This window comes from Nesoenas mayeri, assembly GCF_963082525.1.
Source record: "Nesoenas mayeri genome assembly, chromosome: 3".
In the NCBI taxonomy this organism is placed as follows: domain Eukaryota; kingdom Metazoa; phylum Chordata; class Aves; order Columbiformes; family Columbidae; genus Nesoenas; species Nesoenas mayeri.
The window spans coordinates 48,800,315-48,825,369 of NC_137544.1; the positions used below are offsets into that span (position 1 = coordinate 48,800,315).

Below are 25,055 nucleotides of genomic sequence, written 5' to 3' on the forward strand. Positions count from 1 at the left end.
TTTAACTCTCAATACTCAAGTATATGTAACACTTCAGTTCTTACATATCCCCTGGCTTTATTCCTTATCCTTGTTTGCAGTTCCTGTGAGGTTCCCTAAACATGAGTGTGCTCAATCTGTCTTGCTGTTGCCACCCAACCCACACCAATCCCACCAGTATCCTTGTGCCCATCTCTTTATGCTGTCTCTAGTGGCTGCAATGGGATCTGGTATCTGCTGGCACCTCCAGGAGCTACTGCTGGAGGATGGGAGCTGCAAATATCCTGAGACACTGAGTGGAGCAGCAGAGGGAAAGAGCAGAAGTCATAGACTTTCTTGTGTAGCAGTGTAGGGGTCATCCCCCATGCTTTGGGCTTTTCTCAGGCCCCAGTGTACTTTCTTGTACTATTCCCTGAATGTCTTTCAAGCCTACTAATTGGCATCACACTCTCAAGATCTGAGAACTGGTTTAATTGCTTTAAAAATGATCAGCATTTGTGACTCTAAGTATAAAAAACTGTTTATTGGTTAACAACCATTGACTTGTTTTTTTCCAATTTAAGTTTTATGTTGTCAGTTGCCTGTTTTGATCTCTGAGGTGACTTATCTTTCACATACTCTCAAAGATAACTCTTAACAGCTCTGAGATTTTACTTTTTCCCCATTTTTAGGGCAAATTTCTTAAGGACTAGCTACTTCGGGGAAAAAAAGATTTTAACTATATCAGCCTGAGTTTTTATTAATCTAATGTGAATTCTGAACCTTTGTTTATATTAAATAGGCTTCACAGTTAAACTGTCAACAGGTTTTACTTAAAAAATTCAGCTTGTACTTGTTCTGAATCTTCATGATGCATGGATTATTTTGTTTAATCTGCTTTACTTAATGGAGTAAGAGAAATTTTTCTGGTTGTAATGTAATAATCGCCTTGTCTCTTTAATTCTCTCCTTGTTCATTACGTAGATTAAATTGACCAGAGACAGAAAGAGGAAGTATCACTGTTGTGACAAGTATGTAAACAGGAATTATCTTGAATGTGTATATATGTATATTTTTGTCATGTGAAGACACTTAATTTCTAAAAAATACTGCTGTGTACATCTCAGAATGATGGCACTCCCTTAATGGATCTGCATTACATGTTAGTAATGCTATTTCATGTAACTTAACATGAAGAACATTGTTCCAGTAGATGTTCACGAGTCAGGACTTAATGGTTTGTTTGCTAGTTTTGGTTCATCAGTAAAAGCTGCTTTGGTGGAGTCTGGACCAGAAATGTATTTGCATTGGATAATCTTCATACAGTTCTGCCAGCCAACTGTCTTTCTGTGATTTCTGCCCACTCCGTACCCTTCCTCCCATTTATGGCGAATCCTTATGTTAGAGAATGAAGAGTGATTTGCCCAGAGTTACGGTATGCTCTGTTTTGCAGCACATCCTGGAGCATTCAGTCTTCCAGCACAGTTCACTGCAAAGTTCTTGATATATGTTTATCAAGGCAAAAAGTAATCTTTTTTCCAAGGTCATTGAAGGAGTTGGCTTGTTTCAGGCTTGTGGTTGACTTGTTTATTGAATGGAGGCTGCTATGTGATGGCACTAACAGCACAGAAAGATCCAAATGTTTTCTGTAAGGCTGTTCTTTTCTCAAGAGATATGTGAAGTAAACCTAAGCTTTTAGTTTTCTGAAATATTGGAGATTTAATTGTAGTCTTGAAGATGAGCACCAGTATATATTTTTTTTTTCAGCATATACCACTCCATTTGTGTCCTGTCAGTTGCAAATACCCTTACTTGGACATGCACTTAGATTATTTTTGTCTTTTGCCTTTCTTGCACTTACAGCTTGGGGAAAAAAAAAAAATCTGAGTGATGTAATGACAAGGCCATTGTGCTTACTAAGAATACTGAATGGGTTTTTGAAGGCCACAGTAGTAATAAATAGATATATTGTGGAGGTACTGCCATGTCCAGATTGATGGCTGTCTGATACTTTACACTAGTCTAGAATTCTTTGGGGTGTCTGGATTTAAAATTGTTGCAATGCTAAAAGGGCCAATTAGTACTGAAAAAAACAAGTGCTCTTACCTCAGAGCAGATTCCATACCATAAGCCCTATGATAGATTCAGTCTCTGATGGCAGTTTTTCGCCTGTAAGGTTGTTTCAGACCCATCTGACACTGCATGCAAAGGTTCATCTTTGTTACTTAACAGGCACAGCTCACCACTCTGTGTTCCAAGGAAGCACAGTTTTACTTGGATTTCTATAGAACTAATGCATTTGTAGAAAGCATGAAGAATAAAAAGCTTGTGCAGGCTATCCTCTTTCTTTTCTTGTCTGGAAAAGACAAATCAATATCAAAGGAACTCCCCTCATCTCTTTGAATTTGGAGCAGTTAGGAAGAGTATCTCCAATTTACAAATGATATCAGCAGTACTCTTTGTTCAGAACCAGCCTAAGGATAGTGTCAGACATCAGGACTTGAAGAAAGTGCTGTTTTCTATGTGCTTAAAGTTTTCTAGGTTATATATTGCTGCTGGCCGTCTCTTTCTGTGAGAGATTGCATTGTGTTTAGCGTACTATAGCTTTACTTGATTGGGAATTCCCAAAATGGAATATACGCAGGAGAAAAGCAGTTGACAGAGAATTATTTCTTACTAGTTCATTACATCTTCTTTCAGATGTAGGTTCTTTGTGTTTGGAAAAAGGAGTCAGAGCTATGCTCAGATTGATCTATCTTTGATTTAGTGCATGACTGTAACTGAAATGCGTGTGCATTGAATGGAAGATCTTGGCAAATTCTGGGTCTTGGTTGGATGGAGAGAGGTTGGCAAAGGCAGTATATCTGAAAGCATTCCAGCTATTACCAAGCAGCCAATATTTCCCCTAGTCTCGCCCCAACAATAATAAGAATGTGGATAGTAAGATCTGTGTTTGTATGCATTACCCTGATAAGAGAGAGCAAGAGTACAAGGTAAAATGCTGGTGCCAGGGATGTGTTCTGTTATATTGTGTCTGTCTGTCTTGATTTGGAAAATTGGATTGTACAAAGAGAACTTACTTTAAATAGCAACGAAGCCATGCCAGTCTGAAAAATCTTGTACTGGTTGGCTCAGGCAAAGTTAAAGGCCTTTTCTACACTTGGAAAAATCAAACCCTGCAATTCAGCATGCACACAGCTCTAATGAGGGAAGAGCTAGCTGCATTACTGGGAACAGGCAACACCCACAGGAAAATGCTTTGACCTTCAACGTGCTGCTGTGTGCCTGTGGGTCCCCATTTGACTGCTGTAGATACTGCCTAAAGAGTCACATAATTATAGCCTATATTGTTCTGCAATGACAAGAGCATTAATGCATGAGATCCTGCCTGAGAAGGTTCACAAGTAATTGCCCATCCTGGGATTTCTTGAGAAAGTTTATCAGTTAAAATCTGTGGAAATCTGAACTTTGTTTTAAGTACTTCATCATAAATAAATGTATTTAACCTATAGTTACAATAAATGACTCTAAGTCCATAGTGAGTTAGCACTTGCAGCACTGAATTAATCCTGAATCACTGTATTTGCAAATATTCCGTTAATAACACTGCTGTTACTTTCTGCTTACTTAGTGACTATATTACTGCAGATTGAGTTTGCTGTTGAAGGTCATAGGGTCAGCTCTGAGACCAGACCAGGCTGCTCAGGACTTTGTGCAGCTGGGTCTGGAAAACCTCCAAGGAAGGAGACTGAATGAGGTCTCTGGGCAGCCTGTGCCACTGTCCTCCTGGGGAAGAAGTTTCTCTGCATGTCTTATTGGAAGCTTTCTTTATGGTGTGTGTAAAAGAAGTGAAAGCTAAAAAGCTAGACACTGATTTGGATATTTGAAGATAAGAGATGAGTAGTGATTATTTTCCTGCTTAAGGAGTGGATTTGATCCAATATTCCCCCATTGATCTAAGAGAGCACAGCATTTCACTTGAGAGTGCTGCTTTGAGAAATCCAGTAACTTGGTTGCAGAGGCAGGGTTGATAGTTATCTAGATGTAGAGCTTTACCTCTTGAAAAGCCTCTGGGGAGTGCATGAATCACTTCTGCAAATAAAACAAGCCAGAGGCTGCAGAAACATGGAACAGGTGACAAGAATGGCAGAAAATACCTTGGCTTCTCTTGCTGGCTGGGCCAGCAGGTGCTGACAGACATGTAAAGGTAGGGGTGGGAAAACTGTCAGCTTTTCCTGTTCTCACCTTTGACAGAAAGGGAATAAATAGAACAACTTATCTTTTCTGTTTAAATATAATTTCAGAAGAAAAGTTTAGATTCTGTTCCCAAATGGGAAAGGGAAAAAAAATGCTCAAAAATAGAGCAAGCATCTGTCTTCAATTGAAGTTAGAAGTTATTCATTAAAATCAAGCCCAAACCACTAACCCTTATTTTTTTTTCCTTTCAGACAAAATCAATTATATTGGACAAATTAATATTAGATTTAATAGACTTTCTGTGACATATAAACAAAAGCCAACTGATTTTGTACTTAAGAAAATCACTGTCACTCAGGAAATATTGTTTTTGTTGGAAAAGAAGCCTTTGCTTATGTATTAACACTCTGGCCAGGAAAGAACATTGTGACTATTTTGCTCTAGAAGTAGTTACTAAAACTGAAATTTCCCATTTTATAGATAGGAAAATAAGGATTCTCTAGTTTGAAGTTGTTATATGATCAGAACTAATAACAAAAATTGTTGTGCAGCTTTTGCTATCCAGATCTGTTGCCCTGTGGTTCCTTTGTCTCCCTCACGTATCAGTTTCTTCTGTTTGTTGCTTCTCACCTCTGAGTCTTTACAGCTTCTTGTTTGGAATTAGTTATGAGCACAGGTGGCAGGACTATGCAAATGACTTCTACATCTAAAGCCCCTTTGGCATATTTGCTCTTGCCAAGTGTGTTTCAAAAAAGTGATTGTGCAACAAATCTGTCTTATGGGGTAATTTCTGATCTTCATGGTTGATTTTAAAAAAATATTCACCGACAACCAATGTGGAAAGAAACAAAGAATATATATATTTTAACATGACTTGGAAGTCAGTTACTGATACTGGTAGTTCATCACATAGTAGCTGATGGTCTATTGTCAGAATTTTTGGTCAGTTCCTTTAGTTCTTTACATTGAAGTGGCTGATAAATCATTCTACCATTTGTCGCTGCTGTAGCTGCAACCTCTCCTGGAAGCACTTGCTGGTGTGTTTGGCACTGCAGGTGGTTCCTGCTCCTCTTCCTCCTTGCCCTTGAATGTCATGGTGACCATGGATGTCAGGATGAGACAGTCTGGAGGGCACCTCCTTCTTGCACTTTCTGGCCTCTGGCTCTCTGCCCCATGCTTCTTGCTCTTGCCCTGGGATATCCTATAAGTTTGGTGGTGTGTATCTCATGTCTTAATGCTCGGAACAGTACTGTAGTGATACTTGTGCATCACCTTCAGACCTGAGAGTGTGTCCCAGCCAGTGAAGCCACCAGTTCTAGACATCTTCTGTGTTTTCTGCATTATTTTATATCTCTGAGTAGTAAATTAAAAGTGGTTGGGGAGAATCCTTCTGGGTTCTCTTCAGGGTTCTCTTCAGTTTTCTTGGTATTAGATACAGCCTTGTTGTTTTCTTGCATTCATTAATTGTCAATAAAGAAACATGTTTTCTGATTGGTTTTATTGTATTGCGCTTACTACTGATAAGCCAGTGCAAAACTTATTCTAAAAATCTGTAAAAGCAGAGTAAGTTAGTAGACTACTTGTAGCCATATTTGTAAGTCTGAGATTCACAGATTATTTCTATTTAACTCAAGTTATCTAAGGTTTATCTTCCTTTTAACTCTAAAGCCAGTTTATTTTCTCAACCTTCTTTTTAAACAGATGAAGCATGTAAAAGACAGATTTGGTGACAGTGTGCCAGAAGAAGTGCTGCTGCTGTGTCTGGGCATTACTTCAGGAGTTGGCAGACTGATCTTTGGCAGAGTTGCAGATTATATTCCTGGTGCAAAAAAAGTCTATTTACAGGTACGTCTTCAAACTGTTCTGAAGGAACATGCAAACAATATTCTGAAGGCTTTGGTTTCAAGTACTGTTAAGTAAGCAGAATTAACTTACTGGAGAGTCAAATCTGAGAAACTAGGGAACCCAGTGTATGGTTTTTGATCATAGGAACCTTTGGCACAAAGTTAATGATTTTTTTTCTTATTTAATGCTAAGGAAACATGTATACTACCTACTGGCTGTTTTCAGCTGAGACTAAAATAAGTTACTAGTCATTAGCATGTGAGTGAGAAAACCTTTGGAGAGTCTCTAGATTCTTTCTGTTTTATTCCATGATTTCATAATGGTTGCAGAAAGATTTATTTTTTTCCCCCATGTTTCTCCATTAAGGATTTTGGATCTCTTTTCTTGATCTTTGATAGGGAAAATTTGACGTCAAGTATGTTCTGTGCATAGTGCACACCAGTAAAGCCACAAGACTATAAGAGGTGCTTAGTTAGAGATTTTGCTGAATGAAGGGGGTTACTTCATAGAATCATAGAATGCCCCGAGTTGGAAGGGACCCACAAGGATCATTGAATTCTTGCAGAAAGGGTCACAGCTTCCGGGAATGCTGAAGCTTGGGGATGAAGAAGGATATACATTCTTTTTTTTCCCCTCCACATGTAAAACCTATTTTTTCAAGAGAGTAGCAGTGTTAGTGTAGATTTTTAGTTAAACTTGCATGTTATCAACCATTGTGTGTGTGTTTTTTCAAAATGCATAACAAGGGAGACATCTAATGGCTATCATCTGTATTACATTATTGAAAATAAAAATTCCTAGGAAAGAAACAACTCTCTGAAGATGGAGTATTTGTTGCCATAGTTACACAAATTTAGATTTCATGATCATATAGACTGGGACTGTATCTCATTCATTTGCATTGATTAATACCTACTTTTACTCTTTCAAAAAATGTCGATATTACAATAAAAAGTGAAAAGGCAGAATTGGGATGCACACATGATTTACAAAGCACAAATACCAAACTTGCAGTAAAACTACTTTTTTTTATTCTTTTCCTTTAATAGCTAGAACTGAAAACCATAAACTTTTGTTTAGGGAATGAACTAGGATGCTTCTGAGTGCTGTTGGTTTCACCTAGTTTTAAGCAGGAAAAACAGGTTAATTTTTGCTGAGGTTTCCTATGCTGATATATAGAAGCTGCACAAGCAAAACTTTAAAATTTTATTCCTTTAATTTACAAAACCCCCCAAAATCAGTCCAAGATTATAATATAAAATCTTTAAGTATGCATGGCTATAAGAATACAGCATGATACCTTTATGTGGAAGAATGGAAATGAGACTTTCAAATACCACCTCTGAATATAAGCACCCTGAAGTAATCACTCATCATACTGATATTTTTACTTAAATTACAACAGTGAGGAGTCTAAAGTGTTTTAGCTATAAAACCTTTGGCTTTCATTTGTGAAAAGAGCAGAGAGTAACTTTTCAGAAAACATTGATGCACAAGAGATGACCTTACATAGTCACTGCAAAACAGTTGATTATAAATGCATTTTGAAAACTTGTGAAATGGGTACTGGAATTTCTTCACATGTCACAACAGTTATATGTGTTTGTTTTATCTTGATTGCATGACATCTGATGGTGGTGGCCCATGGAGACTTCTTATTTATTTTAAAGTAAACACATGAAGACAATTCACTACAAATGCAATAAAGCTCATCTGTTCTGTGTCTTTGCTGATTTGATGTAGTATGTTTTGATTTTTTTTTTTTTCCTTGGTCATGTTCAGGTGGCCTCATTCTTCTTTATTGGCCTGATGTCTATGATGATTCCACTGTGCCACGTCTTTGGAGGTCTCGTTGCTGTCTGTCTCTTCATGGGCCTGTTTGATGGGTGCTTCATTTGCATTATGGCTCCTATTGCCTTTGAACTTGTTGGGGCTCAGGATGTCTCCCAGGCCATCGGATTTCTACTAGGATTCATGTCAATACCTATGACAGTGGGTCCACCCATTGCAGGTAAGTATAGATATGGGCTGTAGCTGTAAATGTTTCCTTGGTTGCATGACTTTTGGCCGTATTTTCTGTTCTTACATCATATGCAGTGCATTTAGTTTTCTCTGCACATGCTCCAGAATATATGGTGAATTTAACTGCTGTTCGTGGCTTATTAATTTAATATACTCTTTAAAGTTTGCTTCAGTCTTTTTTACCAAATTATGCAGATGTTAAAGAAAGATGGACTTCCAGTTGGATTGAAGACCTGATATTTTCCATGCTGTTGAGGTGACACCCTATCTGTTGATTGTGTTATAGAAGGATTCCAGATTGGAATCTGAAAATCGGACTCCAAAATATGCTCATGCAAAACCAATTGTGAGGATAACAGCTCTGATCACTTTAATGGCTTCTTACAAGCAAGAACGCTGGCATTTTTCATTCTTTGATGGGAGGCTGTTTGACAAAGTACTGGTTTTGAAGATGAAGACTCTTAAGTTCTTTAGGAGCTTAAAATAGCTTACGCTACAATCCTTACCACTGCTGATTTCCAATCATAATTTACCCTGAGGTCTTGTGAGTGCTACTGAAAGATACTTAGTGAGATTTGAATGAACTATGTAGTATTACAAAGAACAAAATTTTAAAGCTAGAACAGCCTAGATGAGGCAAGTCCTGATCTGGAGACACTATCACAGCTATTAATACTTAAATAACATTTGATTAATGGGAGGAGTTTTGAGAGAGCAACTAGAGTGAATTCTTGGAAAACACACTCTTTAAGAGGCTTCCAGGAATGCAGTATGTGCAGTATATTTGGAATAAGATTGAGGTGCCTTGATCAAAGACAGCTGTTGCCAAAAGAGGGAGAATTTCTCCAATTCATTGCAAGATTCAAATGCTGGAGAAGCTGAAATGAGCCAAATTCAAATAGGAAATAAGGTATGTGGTTTTTAGTGATGGGTGGTAATTAAATGGTTGAGTGGCTGAGTTCTTCATTCCTTGGAGTCTTTAAATTAAGTCTGGAACACCCTTCTACCTATATATACAGCTACATTTGGCCATCAGGTAGTCAGATTAGTGGTTAATAACCTGTTCCAGCTCTCAAGTTTCTGAATCCAAAGACAAGACATGTTTTGTGGATTCACAATGCCCAGTTATTTATCAGTGGTGACTTTGTCTTTCCAGGCTTGCTGCGTGATCACCTTGGCACCTACGATGTTGCATTTTACCTGGCTGGAGTCCCTCCCCTCGTTGGCGGAGCTATATTATGTTTCATCCCCTGGGTCCATGAACGGCAGAAGTTAAAAGAGCGAGCAAAACCTGTTGATGTTGAAACTACTGAGAAAATGCTGGAAAATGAAAGTGCTTTGGTGTCGGACACTACAGAAAAGCCAGTCAAAGAAACAGAATCTGGTTTTTGATGCTCTCTTTTCCTGTACCAGCCTGACCTTCTACTGAAGCTAGACTAGTACTTTTTTGCTGAAGATACTATATGATGCTAAAGAAGATTTGAACTATTGCTCAAATTGCAAAACTGCTATAATAAACTTTTATATATTTGAACTTTTTTTTGATGAGTCATTAAGTTTGATCACAAGCCACATTTTCAAGGTATTTGAAGTTTTGTAGCATTAGTGTGTGAAGAGAATATTTTTCTAATTCATCAGAACCCATTTCTGGGAGTGTGAAAGATGTTTTTGGTTCATTGACCCAGGATTCTTCAATAACTTTTATGGTCCATCCAATGCAGGCACACCCGTGGGTGTTTATACTGGAAAAAGTAGTAGCACTTCTGACTCTTTTTTGTTGAAGTTTCTCATGCTGTTTTACAGGCTTTTACAAATTCTATATCATGAACGCAAATATGTATCTTTTTGATTCCCTTAACTATTGCTGAAATAATTAGAAAGCTAAATTAAACACCTATTTTCTCTAAATACTCCAGCCTGCTCAGTTTGCTTAAACATTCACCTGGTTTTGCATTGATTCACATTTTCACAGCAGCCCAAACAAAAAACATTAAGGATGAAATTTTTGATGGGCACAGGTTTGGAATATGCACAAACTAAGCTCTGAGTACAAACACATTCAGAAGTAAAACTGCTGAATGATTTTTTTTATATTTGGTAAAGGCAATACTATTAATGTATAATGTATAATTTTTTTCAGCTAAATCTCAAATAGTTGATAGTTTTGAAATTATACTCACAGTAATACTTTGGAGCAGTATTATGAGTTGGACTAAATTTCAAATTTTTCTTTTGTACTTGGGTTCTTTTTTATTCTTAAACAAGACAGCTTTAAAATATATTCTAAGTGCAATAAATTGTTTTTAATATGGATATATACACAAGCTATTAAAATGACATTCAACAATTAAAGTTTTTTGCACTAAGAGAACATGCAGGTTTATTATAGGTTTTTATAGCTGTGTTGTGTGTAGGATATAGCTCCATATTTTGTTCAAATGTGAAGAAATGTCTTTGCATGTCCTATATTTTGCTTAACATGGCCCTTAGGTATTTGTAGGTATTATGAACTGTTTGTCAAGCAGCTATTTCCAAAAACCTCTTTATCTAAAAACTATTTGAAAGCATAATACTTTGAGATGAAAACACTGCTTTTTATCATAAAACACTTCCAAGTACACTATTTATTTGTGGATATGGATCAGCAATGCAGTGGAATACTTAATCATTATTTATTTCAGGTCCATTCAATACTAATCACTTTCGTTTTCTTGTTTAGAAGTGTCATAGCAAAGAGCAAACTAAATGTGATCTGAAGACAAAATGCAGGTTGAAGTATGTTTTCTTAATTAGTAACAATACCTGTTCTTTACATAAACCTCAAAGGCACACTGTTTGAGAATTATAACCTTTAGTGTCTTTTCTTTGTCCAGAGCTGTAGTAGCTCAGAAAGCCCATGTGCATTTGTGATATAAAACATTGCTACCAATACTATTGCTTAGAATGTTTACATCTATCAACTTAAAAATGTCCTTTAAATATAATAATGCAAAGCATCCTAATTATTTGAGACCAAAGCTAATACTTTTTTTATATTGCAGAATTTAAAGCCCTGGTTTACATGAGTGAGATTTAAGAGAACTGAATCTTAAAATGTTAGAGGTATATGGGAGGGACTTGGAGGTGGAAAACATCTCAGACATCTATTTGTGGAACAGAAGTCCCTTTAGGTTCTCTGGGATTTGTGCTTCTGCACCTCCTAACTGGTTCTGAAAACGGCGGTAAAATATTCATAGTATTGATAATTAAAATGACTACAAAATGCTGCCTTCATTAGAAAAAGTATGTTAGCAGCTTTATGCTGTTCTTGTGTGCAGTATTTCTGTAGAAGATGTTTTTAGTATTACTTATATTTAAGTAATGCTAAGATGTTGAGTAAGTGTGGTGAAAGCCTCTTTTTTCCTATTGCTTTGTTATGAAAAATTAGTATTCATCGCAGGCCTTACATTTCATGGGTTATCATCATGTTTTTCACCAAAACCAAGGCTGCTTTTTAGCACTGATGCAATTTGAAATAATTGTGACCAGACATCTTGATGTAATTGTGGCATCTTCCAGACTTGCTGCTCTGTATCTATATCAATTATCTGGGAGAGAATATAAAATAATTGTTTTAGAAATGATAAAGTAGTAGTATAGCAATAGTTTGGATTAACTGTTGCCATACCCTTTAAAAATGTATTTGTACATAAAAATCCAAATGTAAATTAAACATGTAAATTATGCTTACAAATATGAAGGACAGCATTTAAAACCAAACCAAAACAAAAAAAACCCACAACCAAAACCAGACTGCAGGAAGAGGGTATGATGAATGAATAACCATGCAGGCGTGATTACTATGTTAAAAACAGCATGACAGCATAATGTAGAAATGGTTGCTATTCTGAAAACTGGGAGAGAAAAGCACTGAATGTTAATTTTGCTTTGACTGAGTAAAAGCAAATTAATTTTTGTAACAAAACTTAATTTTAGATGTGAAGTCTTGTCCACAGGAACCCTGCTGAACTCATACTTTAATGATGTAATTCATGGCAGATTTAATCTTGTTGGGAATAGACTGTAAAATTAAAATACTAGCTTAGGTCAAGAAAACCCTTAAATCATTCAGATGCATCCCTCTCCTGAGAGCAGTTTCTAGAGTACTTCTCATAGATATTGCTCTCCCATGCTATAAACAGAGTAATCCTTGTCCTTTTTCCCATTAAGTGTTCTCAGGGGAAGCTTCATAAGAAATTGGGTAGAAAGAGGTTCACTTAAATGGCAGTGTGAAATGTCCAGTCCTACTCTATGCTGTAAATTCATACACCAGATCTTGAAACCAAGACTAATTTTGAGCAAGGGGTTGATTTTAGGTATGGCTGACACACAGTAGGTAGGAGATCCTTGCAAATCTTTATATTCTGTTCAGCAAAGAGTCTGAAATAATTCAAACTCTTCAGCTTCTTATTTGCATCTAAGCTATGCAACAACATACAATGTATAATTAATAAAAAAGTATTGTTGGATTTATTCTGGCTACATGTTGGAAGACCTGCACATGTCTCAAACCAAGACTTGAAATTAACATTCTTAGAATTTCTTTGATCCAGATCTGGGGTGGTTTTTTTGTCTGTTCAGCATTAACATTTTTTTTTCCCCAAAGTTTACTTTGAGTGACCACTTACAGACCTTACTAAATTGCTTACTCCATTCGAAGACACCAATAGCCATTCTGTGGCCATCCTTCAGGCTAGATTCAGTGTCAGATGAGGTAGACAACTGACTTGTTCTCCTTTGGCTCTTCATACACAAAGGCTGGGCATATATATTCCCATACATTCCCCCTTCCCTTTGGAGACACTGGGTTGTCTAAGCTGATGGCCACCACATTGGATATGGATTATACTTTTCAGCCTTCTCTTCACAAACTTCTTCCCTGCATTAAACCTTTCAATAGCCACAGCCCGATAGACCAGGCTAGTTTCTATGAAGTAGGAGATGACTTTTAGGTATCTTAACTCTTCTGTCAGAACTGACCCTCTGATATTAAGAGTGTGTGCATGTATATATAAATACAATGTATTTTGACCAGGGCATACACAACCACTCTGCATTTAACTACTGGAGCTGTAGTGGTGGAATGTGGGAGGCAGCTGGGGTAGAAGTGATTATTTTCGGTTGTGCATTTTGCTGGTGACAAGCACAGCATCATTACAGTTCCAGCCAGCCAATGAGTTCCTAGTCATGTAAGCTTTGGCATATTTTCAGGATGCCTTTTAGTAAAAAATATATATAGTGTCGCATTTTTCATGTTTCAGAACTGTGTATACTATGATTAGAGTGATTTTTATACTAACGTGCTAATATTGATAACACTGTGTTTAAGTATCTTTATAGACATTGTATTTTGTATGTTTTTTTTATGTTAAAAGATACATGTTTTGCTGGCCTTAACTCCATTCTTTGAAGTTCCACTTTGTAAGAGGGGTAAGAAATGAATGTCTAATGTTTTTCATGGTGCTAAAGTAACTGTGATCAGTCTCAAATTATGCAGAATAAAGATGGTAGTTCTGAAGCGCCCCATTTGTTACTGCATGCATCACTTCTACTCTTGTTCTCCTGTAAAACTTGTCATATTTAAAACCAAGTAATTTTATGTTATAATCTGATAGGCACTGGATCTCATGTGCAGAGTTTTGCATAAAAGCTTTTACAGCTTTTATTACCACTGTGTTCTGATTGGAATGTCCCCATTACATTTGCTCCTCAATTAATATAGGGTGCAACCAGTTTCATTCCAATTGCACTGATGATTTTAAGACCAATGGTTTATAAACCTAAACCACCGGCTTCTAGAGTTTTATGCTTCTGAAAATTTTACTTATTCTATTATCCTGGGGTTTAATATCAAACTTACAGAGCAGTTGCTTTCACAAAAGGCAGATGTAAAATCGAGGGAGGGAAACTGTGGTAGAAAAAACTCAAGTGGCCTTTTAGAAGAATTCTGTATTTTTTTTGCTTCATGCCTGTCAGTGTAATTCAGTGGAGCTTTGATCATTTGCTGGTCTGCTACCAATTTCAGCTTGATTTACTTTGGCAATACGAAGTACGAAGTGTTTCCTCATAGACAGCTCCAGTAAATCACAGGAGTTCATTCACCTTCCCTTTGTAGTAGGGCCAAATATTTCCTATCCTTTAATAAACATATCAGATAACATATCCTCCTGGGGTTATTCTTTCTCTAGACTGCTTGTATTTCAAATTAAAATTTGAAAAAGATGTCCCAAACCTTTAAAAGAACCTGAGCGCTGTTGCCATTTCTACACTCTCAAGGTACAAGACCTCTTTGTAAGTATGTAAAACAAAAATGAGAAGCTGATGGAATAGACTTCAAATGCTTTTGTACCTTTTTCAGGAAGCTATTTTTATACCTGTGTTTATCATGAAAGCTAAATAACAAGGCAAAATACTAACATCTAGATTATATGGTTTGACCTGTATATGACTTTCAGAAAAGAAATACTGTTATTTTATACTTGAAATGATTTTATTTGAAATGTACAAACCAGAATGCTCACCAGCATTCTGCAGATACCTGATAGTAAGACTTTGCACTTCTTGCAAAGATACTAACATGGTTATTAGCCATTGGATTTAAATGTTCTCGCATGGTTCTTTGTAGACAGGTTTGTGGTGGTTTGTGTTTGTTGTTGTTGTTTCTTTTAAATGTATACAAGCCCTCCCTCGAAAGGAGCTGTACCTGTGACAGGCTCACCAGTGCCAGGAGAAACAGCATTCAGTTGCTGCAGTCTACATGTGATGTCTGTTATATTCTATTGTGTATTTCTGGTCTGAACAACTCTGAAAACAAAACAAATCCAACTTGGAATTATCTTTAGGTTGTCTCTGAGGCTTAAAAATAGAAAGTATGTTGAAAGTTAAAGCCTTTCTTAGAGAGTAGCGCCTCTGCGCTGAACAGTGATGAGGAAACATTTTGAAAAGCCTGTGCACTACTCTTGGCAAGTAATAGAAACTTACAGAAGAGTTTTAATACAAGCCGAGCTGCAACAACTCTGTGTATCTTGGCAGGCTTTGTAAGTGTGATGTGACAGGGTAAATGTGGGAGACAAAGACCTCGTCTGAAAGGTCCAGTGTGTTTTGAGTTCGGTGGTAACAGATTTAGAGATGGGAGGGAAAAATAAAAGGGGAGGAACTAGGCACCTGCTTTGTGTCGAGCCCAGGGGATATAAGGAAGGCAGTGAGAACAAATAATGTTGGAGAGATTTTGTTCAAAAACATATAAGTGACTTTGAAAGTGCATCTGCGCTATTCACTGCATGCTCATTGTACCCTTCACACAGAGAGAGAAAGACTAAGCCAAGCTTTAGTGGAGTGAGGTTGCAGAGAAGCTCTGCAAGCCAGGCCTGGGGCTGCCTGCTCAAGAAGCAGCTTCTGGCCTTGTATGGTCTGTTCTCCGGGGATCTTTCTCCCTGAAGGCAGGCTGGGCGGACAAGTTATAAAAAGGGGATCTGAAATAATCAGAATTTCTTAGCTTTAAAACTTGATTGTTACGGTTTTTTGTGTCTAAAGCCGTTCCTGGTTCCACGTGGGCACTTTTAATTAAGGGGCTGATCAGGGCTGCAGCTCACATGTGGATTGCAGCAGGCGCGGAGGCCCCGCCCTGTTCCGCGCGGGCCACGGCTGTGGGCGGGGCGTCGCGCGCCGCCATGCGCGGGGGCGGGGCCGCGTTCCGTCCCCGCGGGCCGCAGAGGCCGTTGGTGGCATGGCGGGCGCCGAGCGGAAGAAGCACGTTCGGTTCGCCGCTCCGGCGGCCGGGCCGGGGCTCCCCGCCGCGCCGCGCCCCGAGGTGGCGGTCGTCGGCGGCAGCTGGCGGTGCAGCCGGTGCGGGGAGGGAGCCGCGCTGCGCTGGTGCATCTCCGTGGCGCTGTGCGCGGCTTTCCTGGGGCTGGTGAGCGCGGGGGGCCGGGCGGTCACCGCACCTGCGGCCCCTTCTCCGCCGGTCGGGGCCGCGAACCGCCGCCGGCGGGCGAGGTCACTCGCCCACCCCCTCTAATATGCGTTGCAGGGGATGAGCATCGCGGTGCTGGGACCCACCTTCCCGAACTTGGCCGCCAACGTGCACAAGAACGTCAGCGACATCTACTACATCTTCGTGGGCCGGTCCCTGGGCTACCTGGGCGGGTCGGTGCTCGGCGGGCTGCTCTTGGACTGCATGAACGCCCACCTCCTGCTCGGTGAGTGCCCGCCCGCCCCGCACCTACCTGCCGCCGGGCCCCCGGGCACCCCCGGGCACCCCCGGGCACCCCCGGGCACCGTCCGCTCCTTGCGCAGCCGGCGGGGGCCGCGGCGCGGTTGCCCAGCGCAGTCGGGAGGTGCGACCCGGGGGCTGCGGTGCGGGTGCCGCTGCGTGCTGCGGGGAAAGCGCCGCGCTGGTGCCGCCGCTCGCTATCGCGATATCGCGTGGGGTTGGTTTCCTGACGCCGCTGTGAGTGCGGGCATTGCTCTTGTGCGGCGTTGTTGCCCGGGGGCTGGGGTTGCCGGGTGTGCTCAGGTGCGGCCTCACCTGGAGCTCTGTGTGCAGTTCTGGGCACCACAGCATAAAAGGGATATAACGCTACTGGAGGGTGTCCAGAGGAGGGGTGCGAAGTCCGTGAAGGGCTTGGAGAAGAAGCCGTATGAGGAGCAGCTGAAGTCATTTAGTTTGTTCAGCCTGGAGAAGAGGAGACTGAGGGGAGACCTCGTGGCAGCTACAGCTTCCTCACAAGGGCAGGAGGAAGAGTAGGCACCAGTCGCTTATGTTTAGTTACCAATGACAGAACCCAAGGGAATGTCAGGAAGATGTGCTGGGGAGGTTTAGGTTGGACGTTAGGAAAAGGTTCTTCCCCCAGAGGGTGGTGGAGCACTGGAACAGGCTCCCCAGGGAGGTGTCACAGCCCCAAGCCTGACAGTGTTCAAGAAGAGACTGGACAATGCATGCAGACACATGGTGTGAACTGTGGGGTTGTCATATGCAGGGACAGGAGTTGGACTCAATGATCCTTGTGGGTCCCTTCCAACTCAGGACATTCTGTGATTCTATGGTAACTGGTGTTGAACTCACAGAACCTTTTTTGGGTTGACTGAAAGGTGTCTTTGGTTTAGACACACAAAGTACAGTTGTTAGTTTTATTTTTCCCCTCATATCAAGTGATATGGTTAGTATAGATCCTCTCAGAACATACAGGCTTCTATATGATGTCACTCCATGAAACACATAAACAAAATGGGAAGCTGTGTTTTGGGTTTCATTTACACACAGCGGAAACCTCCTGCAGTCACACTTCTGTGGGGGGAGAGTTGTAAAACCCTTCTCTTACTTAAAGCACAATAGAAACATTCATTTTCTTATACTGGACAAAAGAACTGAGGGGCCTTAATCAAATTAGGACTTATTTAAAGTAGAGAAACATTAAATATCAGCTCTCATGGTGGAGACTTGACTTGGTGTAGTTTTACCTCCTGTTCAAAACCACACTTGACATCTTTTGTAGTAAAGTAACATTTCTAGATCAGAAGTTTGCAGAAGGCACTGAAATAGCACCTTTAAGTCAAAAGTTTGCAGAAGACGACCTGGTGTTCCAGCAGCAGGTGCTGCTCCCTTTGCAAATAAAGCTTTAGCAAAACAGGTTTTCCTACAGCGTTGAACCTTCTGGCTGCTTCTGCTCACCGTGAATTGACGTAGTCAGGTTACATCACCTATTAGGATTATCTGTAACCTTAATAATTATGAATTAATTTCTGTTTCTTGGTTTGCTGTATTTTTAATGGAAACTGTAATATCTGGGTTTTGGTTTTGTTTTTTTTGACTTTCCAGCATTATCCATGTTTGGAACAACGGTTGGTCTTTATGCGATACCCTGGTGTAAGAAATCTCTGCTGTTGACTGTTTTGATGTCAGTTATTGGAGCTGCCATGGGAATTCTAGACACAGGTAAGGGACCACGTGGTCCAACAGTTCCTTTGCTGAACCAAGTGGGAACTTCAAGCTCACCAAAACTGTTGCTGGAATTTCATGTGACACATCTTGAAACAAAAGACAGGATCTGTTTTACCTGGCCGGGATTCTTGAATTATTCTTGTCCTGTGACTTTAGTGTTTGTGTCTCTGTACCTGGCCTTCCTGAAGGGCCCTGGGGGTTGGGAAGCTGGAGAAGATGAATACACATTTCAGTGGGCAATTACAGGCCTAAAGAAAGCGTCACATGCTCTCCAAATGGTGTTCTCTTTAAATCACTCATGTACAGGAAGCTAGTTGGGTTACTGTGTTAGCTGGAGGTCAGTTACTGCTGTTGCTGTGTTGGAGAGTTGCCTGCTTGGAGTTGGCCACATGGCATTTGGGGATTCAGAGCAGACACTGACTGCTGTAGCTCACAGCACCATGGTATCTGTTATCTGTTTCCCTGAATTCAAGAGTATTTGCTGCCCTTGGCCAGTCTTGCTTAGATGTTTGGCAAAACAAATTTATTCTATGTGCCCAACTGGAAGTTGGTGACATGTGCATCCTGCAGATAGCCTGGACAAAACCCTTCTTTTCCTGGAAAGCTGTTGGAAACCAGTTAGTAGACGCTCCTTACTGGAGGATGATGTGCTGGTGAAGTTGCAGAGCAAATGTCTACAGGTGCGGTTGGAAAGGTCAGTTACACCAGAAGTATGATAAAGAAACTTCCACAGAAATGAGTTCACCGAGCATGGCTTAGACAGGGGGAGTTTGTGTTGGCTGCTGTACTTTGAATTAGGAGGCGAGGCCACAGCAAGAGACCTTGAACACGCTCAGGGATGGGCAGGTAACACTGGTGCACTTGCACATGGGGACCAGGAAACAGCAAAAAATCCACCAGTGGTGCTGAGTGTTCTGCTGTGGCTGTAGAAGCTGCTGGGGAAGGTGCAACAGGCGGCCACTCGCGTGTCACCTCTGCAGTAACATGCCAGCGTTGTGCCAATTTACCTGCCTTACTGAGGGAGCCTGCGGTTACTTATGAGCCAGCGGGGCCCGGCTGGGTCTGGTTGAGCAGCTTTGGGGCAGGCTTATTTCTGAGCAAGAGCTGGCTAATGAATTAGCCCAGCTATCCAAACAGCTGCGGCAGCACCCCAGCTCTGTGAGCACTGAAGAGAGCGTGATGTGGGATCCAGTACTGAAAAAAGATGTTTTTGCATGGTGCGGGTTATGCTAAATAACCTGAGTGCAGAGGTGTATTTGTTGCCTCTGGTAGGATTGTTATACATGGCACGTGGTTTAAAAATTCTTCATATGGGAAAATCGTGTCGGCTTATTGTAAAAATGTCTTCAGCGGGTGGGTGTGCTGCTTGGAAGGCAGACCCTTGAGGGACAGAGACTTCCCAGCAGGAGAAGCTCGGAGCAAGGCAGCAGAGTGTAACAGAATTAATGTGGAAGAGCGTTAGTGCTGCGTGACAAGGGTTGCTGCTCTGTAGCGCAGGAATTACATTATCGTTCTTTATTTTCACGGTATCACAGTATGTTTGGGATTGGAAGGGACCTCAAAAGATCATCTAGTCCAGTCCCCCTGCTGGAGCAGGGTTTCTTGCATTCTTCTCAGGGACTACTTCAAAATGTCTCTGTGAGATGTTGTTTTCTAGCATTGTTGCTGGTCTGAGGGCGTTGTAGTTTGGTCTCTGCAGCTGTTTTACCGTAAGCCTTTCAGCTCCTGGAAAATAATTTGAGCGCAGTTGGGGTAGTCCCAGCCCATCAAGAGCAACTGGTTCTTGCTGTTCCCTGGGACGCTGTTTAATGAGACCTCTGATTCTGTGCATTGTGCATTGTTGCTTTTAAAACGTACAGAAAAGAGAAGCAGTCAAATTCACTTTTTTGAAAAAAGGCTGAAAAATGCTGCAAATTGTCGAGTAGGGTAATTATGTATGGCCGTTGTTGCTGGATTAAGCTGGTGTGTAGCTCTTCATTGCGACTGCTGTGAATACCTCCTAAAGCTCAAGTCATCGTGTGGCTTGAAGGTGCTTGCAGGCAGAATTTCGGTTAACTACAATTTTGCACATTGTATTTGCTAAACCTGGTATTATTGCAAATTGAATTAATAATACAAGCTACGGTTTGGTTTCATCATTTGATTTTTGTTTTTCCTAAGCAATATCTGATTTCAGGCTAAAATGACTGACACCATCTCTCTCCGATCCACAGGTGGCAACATACTGGTACTGAACACCTGGGGAGCGGAGGCTGGGCCACACCTGCAGGCCTTACACTTCAGTTTTGCTGTTGGTGCGTTTGTGGCTCCCATCCTGGCTAAAATGGCCTTGGGAGGCTCCGAATCAAAGGACCTTGCAGCAGCTGAAAAGACAAACCAGTCTGTCGTGAGGTCTGTGCCGACAGCGTCAGCTGCATCAGCTGTGTCGGCACTGAAGCACCATCTTGGTGCGGATTTTTTGTGGTCTTACGTTGTCATAGGGACCTATCTTCTGTTTGTGTCTTTCTTCTTTTTTATTTTGTATTCAAAGGGCAGCTCAGCTCGAGACAAATCAAAGGCTTCTTTGCAGAAGAGCACGTTTGCCAAATACCACTATGCCCTTATTCTTCTCCTTTTCATATTCTTCCTCTGCTACGTGGGAGCGGAGGTCACTTACGGCTCTTACATATTCACTTACGCAAAGGTCTTTGCGGAGATGAAAGAAAGCGAAGCGGCTGCTTTGAATTCCGTCTTCTGGGGCGCGTTTGCCGCTTGCAGAGGAGTGGCAATATTCTGTGCCACTTGCTTGTACCCCGGCACCATGATCCTGCTGAGCCTCGCGGGCTCTGCCGTCTCCTCGTCCTGCTTGGCCGCCTTTGCGAAGCACCCGGCCTCCCTCTGGGTCGGAACCACCATGTACGGCGCGTCGATGGCCACCATCTTTCCCAGCGGCATCGCCTGGATAGAGCAGTACACGGTCGTGCAAGGGAAGGCGGCATCTCTCTTTGTGATCGGCGCCGCGCTGGGCGAGATGTGCGTCCCCGCCGTGGTGGGGTATCTCCAGGGGAGGTTTCACCACGTCCCGGTGCTCATGTACACTGCCCTGGGGACTTCTGCCATGACAGTTCTGCTCTTCCCGCTGATGTACAAGTTGGCCAGGTGTCCTGGTGACAGCGACTTGAAAGAACTGACTGAGAATGAGGACCGGAAAGCTTTGTTGTCGAACTCGGGGCTTAATGAGGATGAAGAGGATGAGGAGGATGCGGGACAGTGGAACGAAGCAGACTTTGAGGTAATAGAAATGAACGACACGCTTAGAAACTCTGTGATAGAGACCTCCCGTAAGATACCAGGGGACTCTCCAGCCCAAGTCCCTCTCCAGCCCCATCTGGATGATGCACTGAGCGATTCTCCAGGGGCCACTGGTGGCTCCCCCGGGAGAAAAAACTTGAGTGTTGACCGGGAGAAGAATGACTAAAGTAAACGCTGACTTTTCGTTATTTTTAAGGGAAATGCAATTGAATTGTAGCTGTTCTCATAAAGTGATTCGAGGATCCTTTTATAGCGGCGTGGAGCTCAGCGTGTTCATTTCTGTTTGTCCGGCCCTTTCTCCCAGTTTCAGTCTGCAGGATGTGCTTCGGAGCGGGGAAAGTCCACTGTGCCGTGAATGGGTAATGTGATAAAATGTACCGATTGCATTGAAAATGTTAAAAGATGAGGCATGCATTTAATATATGTTGTAATAAGAACTAACTAGGAAAGAAGGGGGCGCACAGACCACTCGTTTTTTTGGGGTGGGTGAAGGATGCAGTGCCAAGGTGCTTGGTCACAAAATGTTTTCATGAGAGAGGAGAGACATCAGTTACCTGCGCTGCTGACCTTTCTTACCTTTTGAAAGAGGGATGTTTCTACTGCGTTTAAAGTTTGTGTGTGATGTAAGCCAGGAAATAAGTCAAATTTTGAGTGATAGCCAGCAGCTGTAAATCAGATATTGGCAAACTATAATTTCCTGGTTCTGTTGCTAGGATGAGAAAAAAGGTAAAGATTAATGTTTAGGACTGGACCGATGCTTTTGTGTCAGCTAAAAGTGGTTTACAGGAAGGGGGACAAAATGGGTCATATGAATCAGCTAGAACGCATAGCTCTGATTTACTAGTTAAACAGTGATGATAAATCTAAAGAGTCTCAAGTACTTGTGATTGTATTTGTGATTTTAATTACTGCACTACCATGAAAATCAAGAAATGTATGAAGAGGATAATACCATATGTTAAGTAATCTGTTTAAATATAATTTTGGCATAGGGCTGTGGTATTTTTAAGCCAGTTGTTTAAATTAAGGTTATAACAACTTTTCTGGCTTCCTGTGCCAAGACTTTAAAGTAATGATGTGTTGAAATGAAAGTGTGAACATGAGAGGGAATGATGGATGAGACGATCCTTTCAGGTTGTACATCATGATCACTCGCCCCGTACCATTTGGGTTTTGTTTCTCCGGGTGCAGAGCAGCAGTGAGCGGGAAGACCTGGGAAGGACCAGTCACACCAGTGAGCCCTCCCCTGTAAGAGCAGAAAACAGCAGCAGCTCATGACAAAATCGGACTCTGGAACAGGAGTCTAGTAATTTGTCTACCTGAAACTCCACATAGTAGGTGATTTTTTTTAAAGCTGTGTGATCAGAATGTGCTTGTTTGGGGTTTTTTACTTTGCACTTTTATTAGTATTTTTCTTGCTAAGAAGTTTAATTAACAGAAGAGCTCTAGATATAACATAGCACAGAATCTTAGATGTACAGTGTGTTACCAGGTCTGGTTTTGTTCCCTTTCTTGTCCTCCGAGTGTGCAACCTAGAACCTCGTGGCTTTTTCCTTCTGAGAGGTTGGTAAGAAGCAGGAATCAGCTTGTAGTGAAAAAGGTGGTGGTTTTTATTTCCTTTGTTTTTGCACCTTGCCATGTTGAAGGCTCTTCCTCTGCCCTTGCCACATAAACGCCATTGTGGTTTTGCCTGATTCCCTTTTTCCTTTGTGTGTATGTACACTTCTGTGGCAACTTTCTCAGTGCAATGCATGAACCTGCACTTTAACACATGGCCTTGTTTCACTTGCTACGCGAGGCTTCTCCTCTTTGCTCAAAGTCATGCTAAATGCTTTTAAATATCAGGCCAAATCCTGTTCTGGGTGCCTGTGACAGCATTTGTAGGGCCACAGGTGTCAAGTTAATTCTGTGGCACCTTCCTCTGTACCTGCAGCCCATGGGCTTTGGGGGTGATGTAAAAACATTTCCCCCATGTTGCCAGATGAAAATTTGTTTAAGAAACACACCTGTCAACCAGGAAATTTAAAAACAATTCTCTAATTGATGTGCTAATTTTTGGTATGAAATTCCAGATTGGAATGTCCTGCATGTAAGATTGTTCTCAGGGATAGTTTATGCATCTTGCATAACCAAGTACCCACCAAAAAAATCACCACCAAACAACAAAAAATGAAATCAAAGCTGCATTATTAAATATCCTGTAACTTCTTTGAACCATATCTACTTATTGCTTATATATATATATATATATATGTGCATTACTTTGTTGTGTTTCTGACTGATGCCTTCCCAAAAAACATAAAGATACTGTGCAAAACAAAGATTTTTAGTTTAATTTTATCTTTATTTTATTTTTACTGGCTCTATTGATTCATCTGTGAGTCATTTGAATTCATCCCCATTTTCCCCTGTAAAAGCCAGAGGCCAGTGTAGCAGGAAGGGAGCAGCAGCTTGGGGTGCCGAGGGAGGAGCAGCCTTTGGCCAAAAGTAGCAGATCCAAAAAGCAGCGGCAGGAAGACAGAGCGGAACTCCCCCAGTTATCTTGTATGATACCCTGTAGAATCGTGTGAGTGATGTGTAGAGGCCCTTGCCTGGATGATGGCTAAATTTTAAGTCAGCAAGTACTTAGAGCCTTCAGTGTCTTAATTCTGGCCTCGCAAAAGGAATGTACTTGTAGAACTTGTTCTCCTTGTCCCCCAAAATTGTGCTCTTAATAGCGGGGGCTGCCCTTTAATGAAAATGAACTGTTTGAAGCAATTTAAAACAGATCTAGGCCATTTCCAATGCCAAGTCCAGCTCACGGCAGTTCTAGACATCTTGACGTTCAAGGCTGTAGCTTTCCTAGTTCTTGGATTTTGGTGTTTCTCAAGGCTTGTTTTTAAACAAGGAACATTAGTTTTGACATGTTTAAATTGCTTCAGTGTAGTTAAAGTGCAGATCTACTTACAGTGCAGCTCTAGTTACAGCGCTTTTTAAGTTGCAGATCCTGTGGAAAGCTTAAACAACCTGACACGTTACAGGTGGAAATTGCTTAAGGTGAACTGTATGACTTCACCATTGCCTTGTTGATGCCAGAAGAGTCATCTCTGTGTTGAGGACAGGAGCTGCGCCCCATGGATTAGATATCTCATTCACTGCAGGGTTAAAGGCAACCTCCTGCAGGCGACTGTCATTTAGTATTTCTCTTTACCCCTGCAGCGCTGCCCAAGGCTGGATTGTAGCCCTAGCACGACCCCTTTCCCCCTGCGTTTGCACTTTTATTCTGTACATGACCAATGCTGGAATGCAAGAGTAGGCCAAGTTTTGTGCCTTCATTTTATTTTTTGTTTGTTTTAGTTACTTTGCATAAGAGCACATTGCAATCTGTGGATGTTCTATTATATATTTAAGAGTTTTTATTCTGCTCGGTGTGGGTTTTCATTGTACTTGATAATGTGAAATTTAACAGAGTGACTTGTATCTTGAATGTAATAAGTTCTGAACTGGAGAAGGCACTCAGGTTCCTTGATGTAAATAAAGTTTTGTTCTATTTTTCAAAGCTACTCTGGACTTGTAAGTTTAAAACATACTCCTATTTTGACTAATGGAAAACTGGAAATGTTTGACTTCCTGAGCTTTTAGGTCCCAAAGCTGGAAACTCGATTGTGGATCCTTCGCTCTCACTTGAGGAGTCTTGTTTCCATCACTATTTGTGTGCCAAACGAGGGAAACAAATGTCTGCAATAGAGGTGAGATATAAAAAAGGCATAGAATTTTTACCATA

At 41.1% G+C, this 25,055-nt stretch overlaps 2 protein-coding genes across 2 annotated transcripts in view; both read left to right on the forward strand.

Moving 5' to 3' along the window:
• SLC16A10 (solute carrier family 16 member 10) overlaps positions 1-9,414 on the forward strand; it is a gene marked incomplete at both ends in the record, with an annotated part of 66,637 nt that extends 57,223 nt beyond the window's left edge. Inside the window, 3 exons of the mRNA XM_080342180.1 lie at positions 5,857-6,000; positions 7,783-8,011; positions 9,179-9,414. Coding sequence (XP_080198306.1) covers positions 5,857-6,000; positions 7,783-8,011; positions 9,179-9,414 — 609 coding nt within the window. The remainder of the gene's footprint in view (positions 1-5,856; positions 6,001-7,782; positions 8,012-9,178) is intronic.
• A 6,441-nt stretch (positions 9,415-15,855) lies between these two features.
• On the forward strand, positions 15,856-24,659 carry MFSD4B (major facilitator superfamily domain containing 4B). The gene is made up of 4 exons (XM_080342198.1): positions 15,856-15,973; positions 16,091-16,259; positions 17,879-17,995; positions 20,215-24,659. Exons 2-4 carry the CDS (start codon positions 16,094-16,096, stop codon positions 21,456-21,458), a joined length of 1,527 nt encoding a protein of 508 aa, XP_080198324.1. The 5' UTR covers positions 15,856-15,973; positions 16,091-16,093; the 3' UTR covers positions 21,459-24,659.
• The last annotated feature ends 396 nt before the right edge of the window (positions 24,660-25,055 follow it).

Coding starts and splice junctions, on each gene's coding strand:
- MFSD4B (XM_080342198.1), top strand. CDS start 16,094: ATGAGCATCGCGGTGCTGGGACCCACCTTCCCGAACTTGGCCGCCAAC. Junction 16,260..17,878: donor GAACGCCCACCTCCTGCTCG/GTGAGTGCCCGC, acceptor TTGACTTTCCAG/CATTATCCATGTTTGGAACA. Junction 17,996..20,214: donor CATGGGAATTCTAGACACAG/GTAAGGGACCAC, acceptor TCCGATCCACAG/GTGGCAACATACTGGTACTG.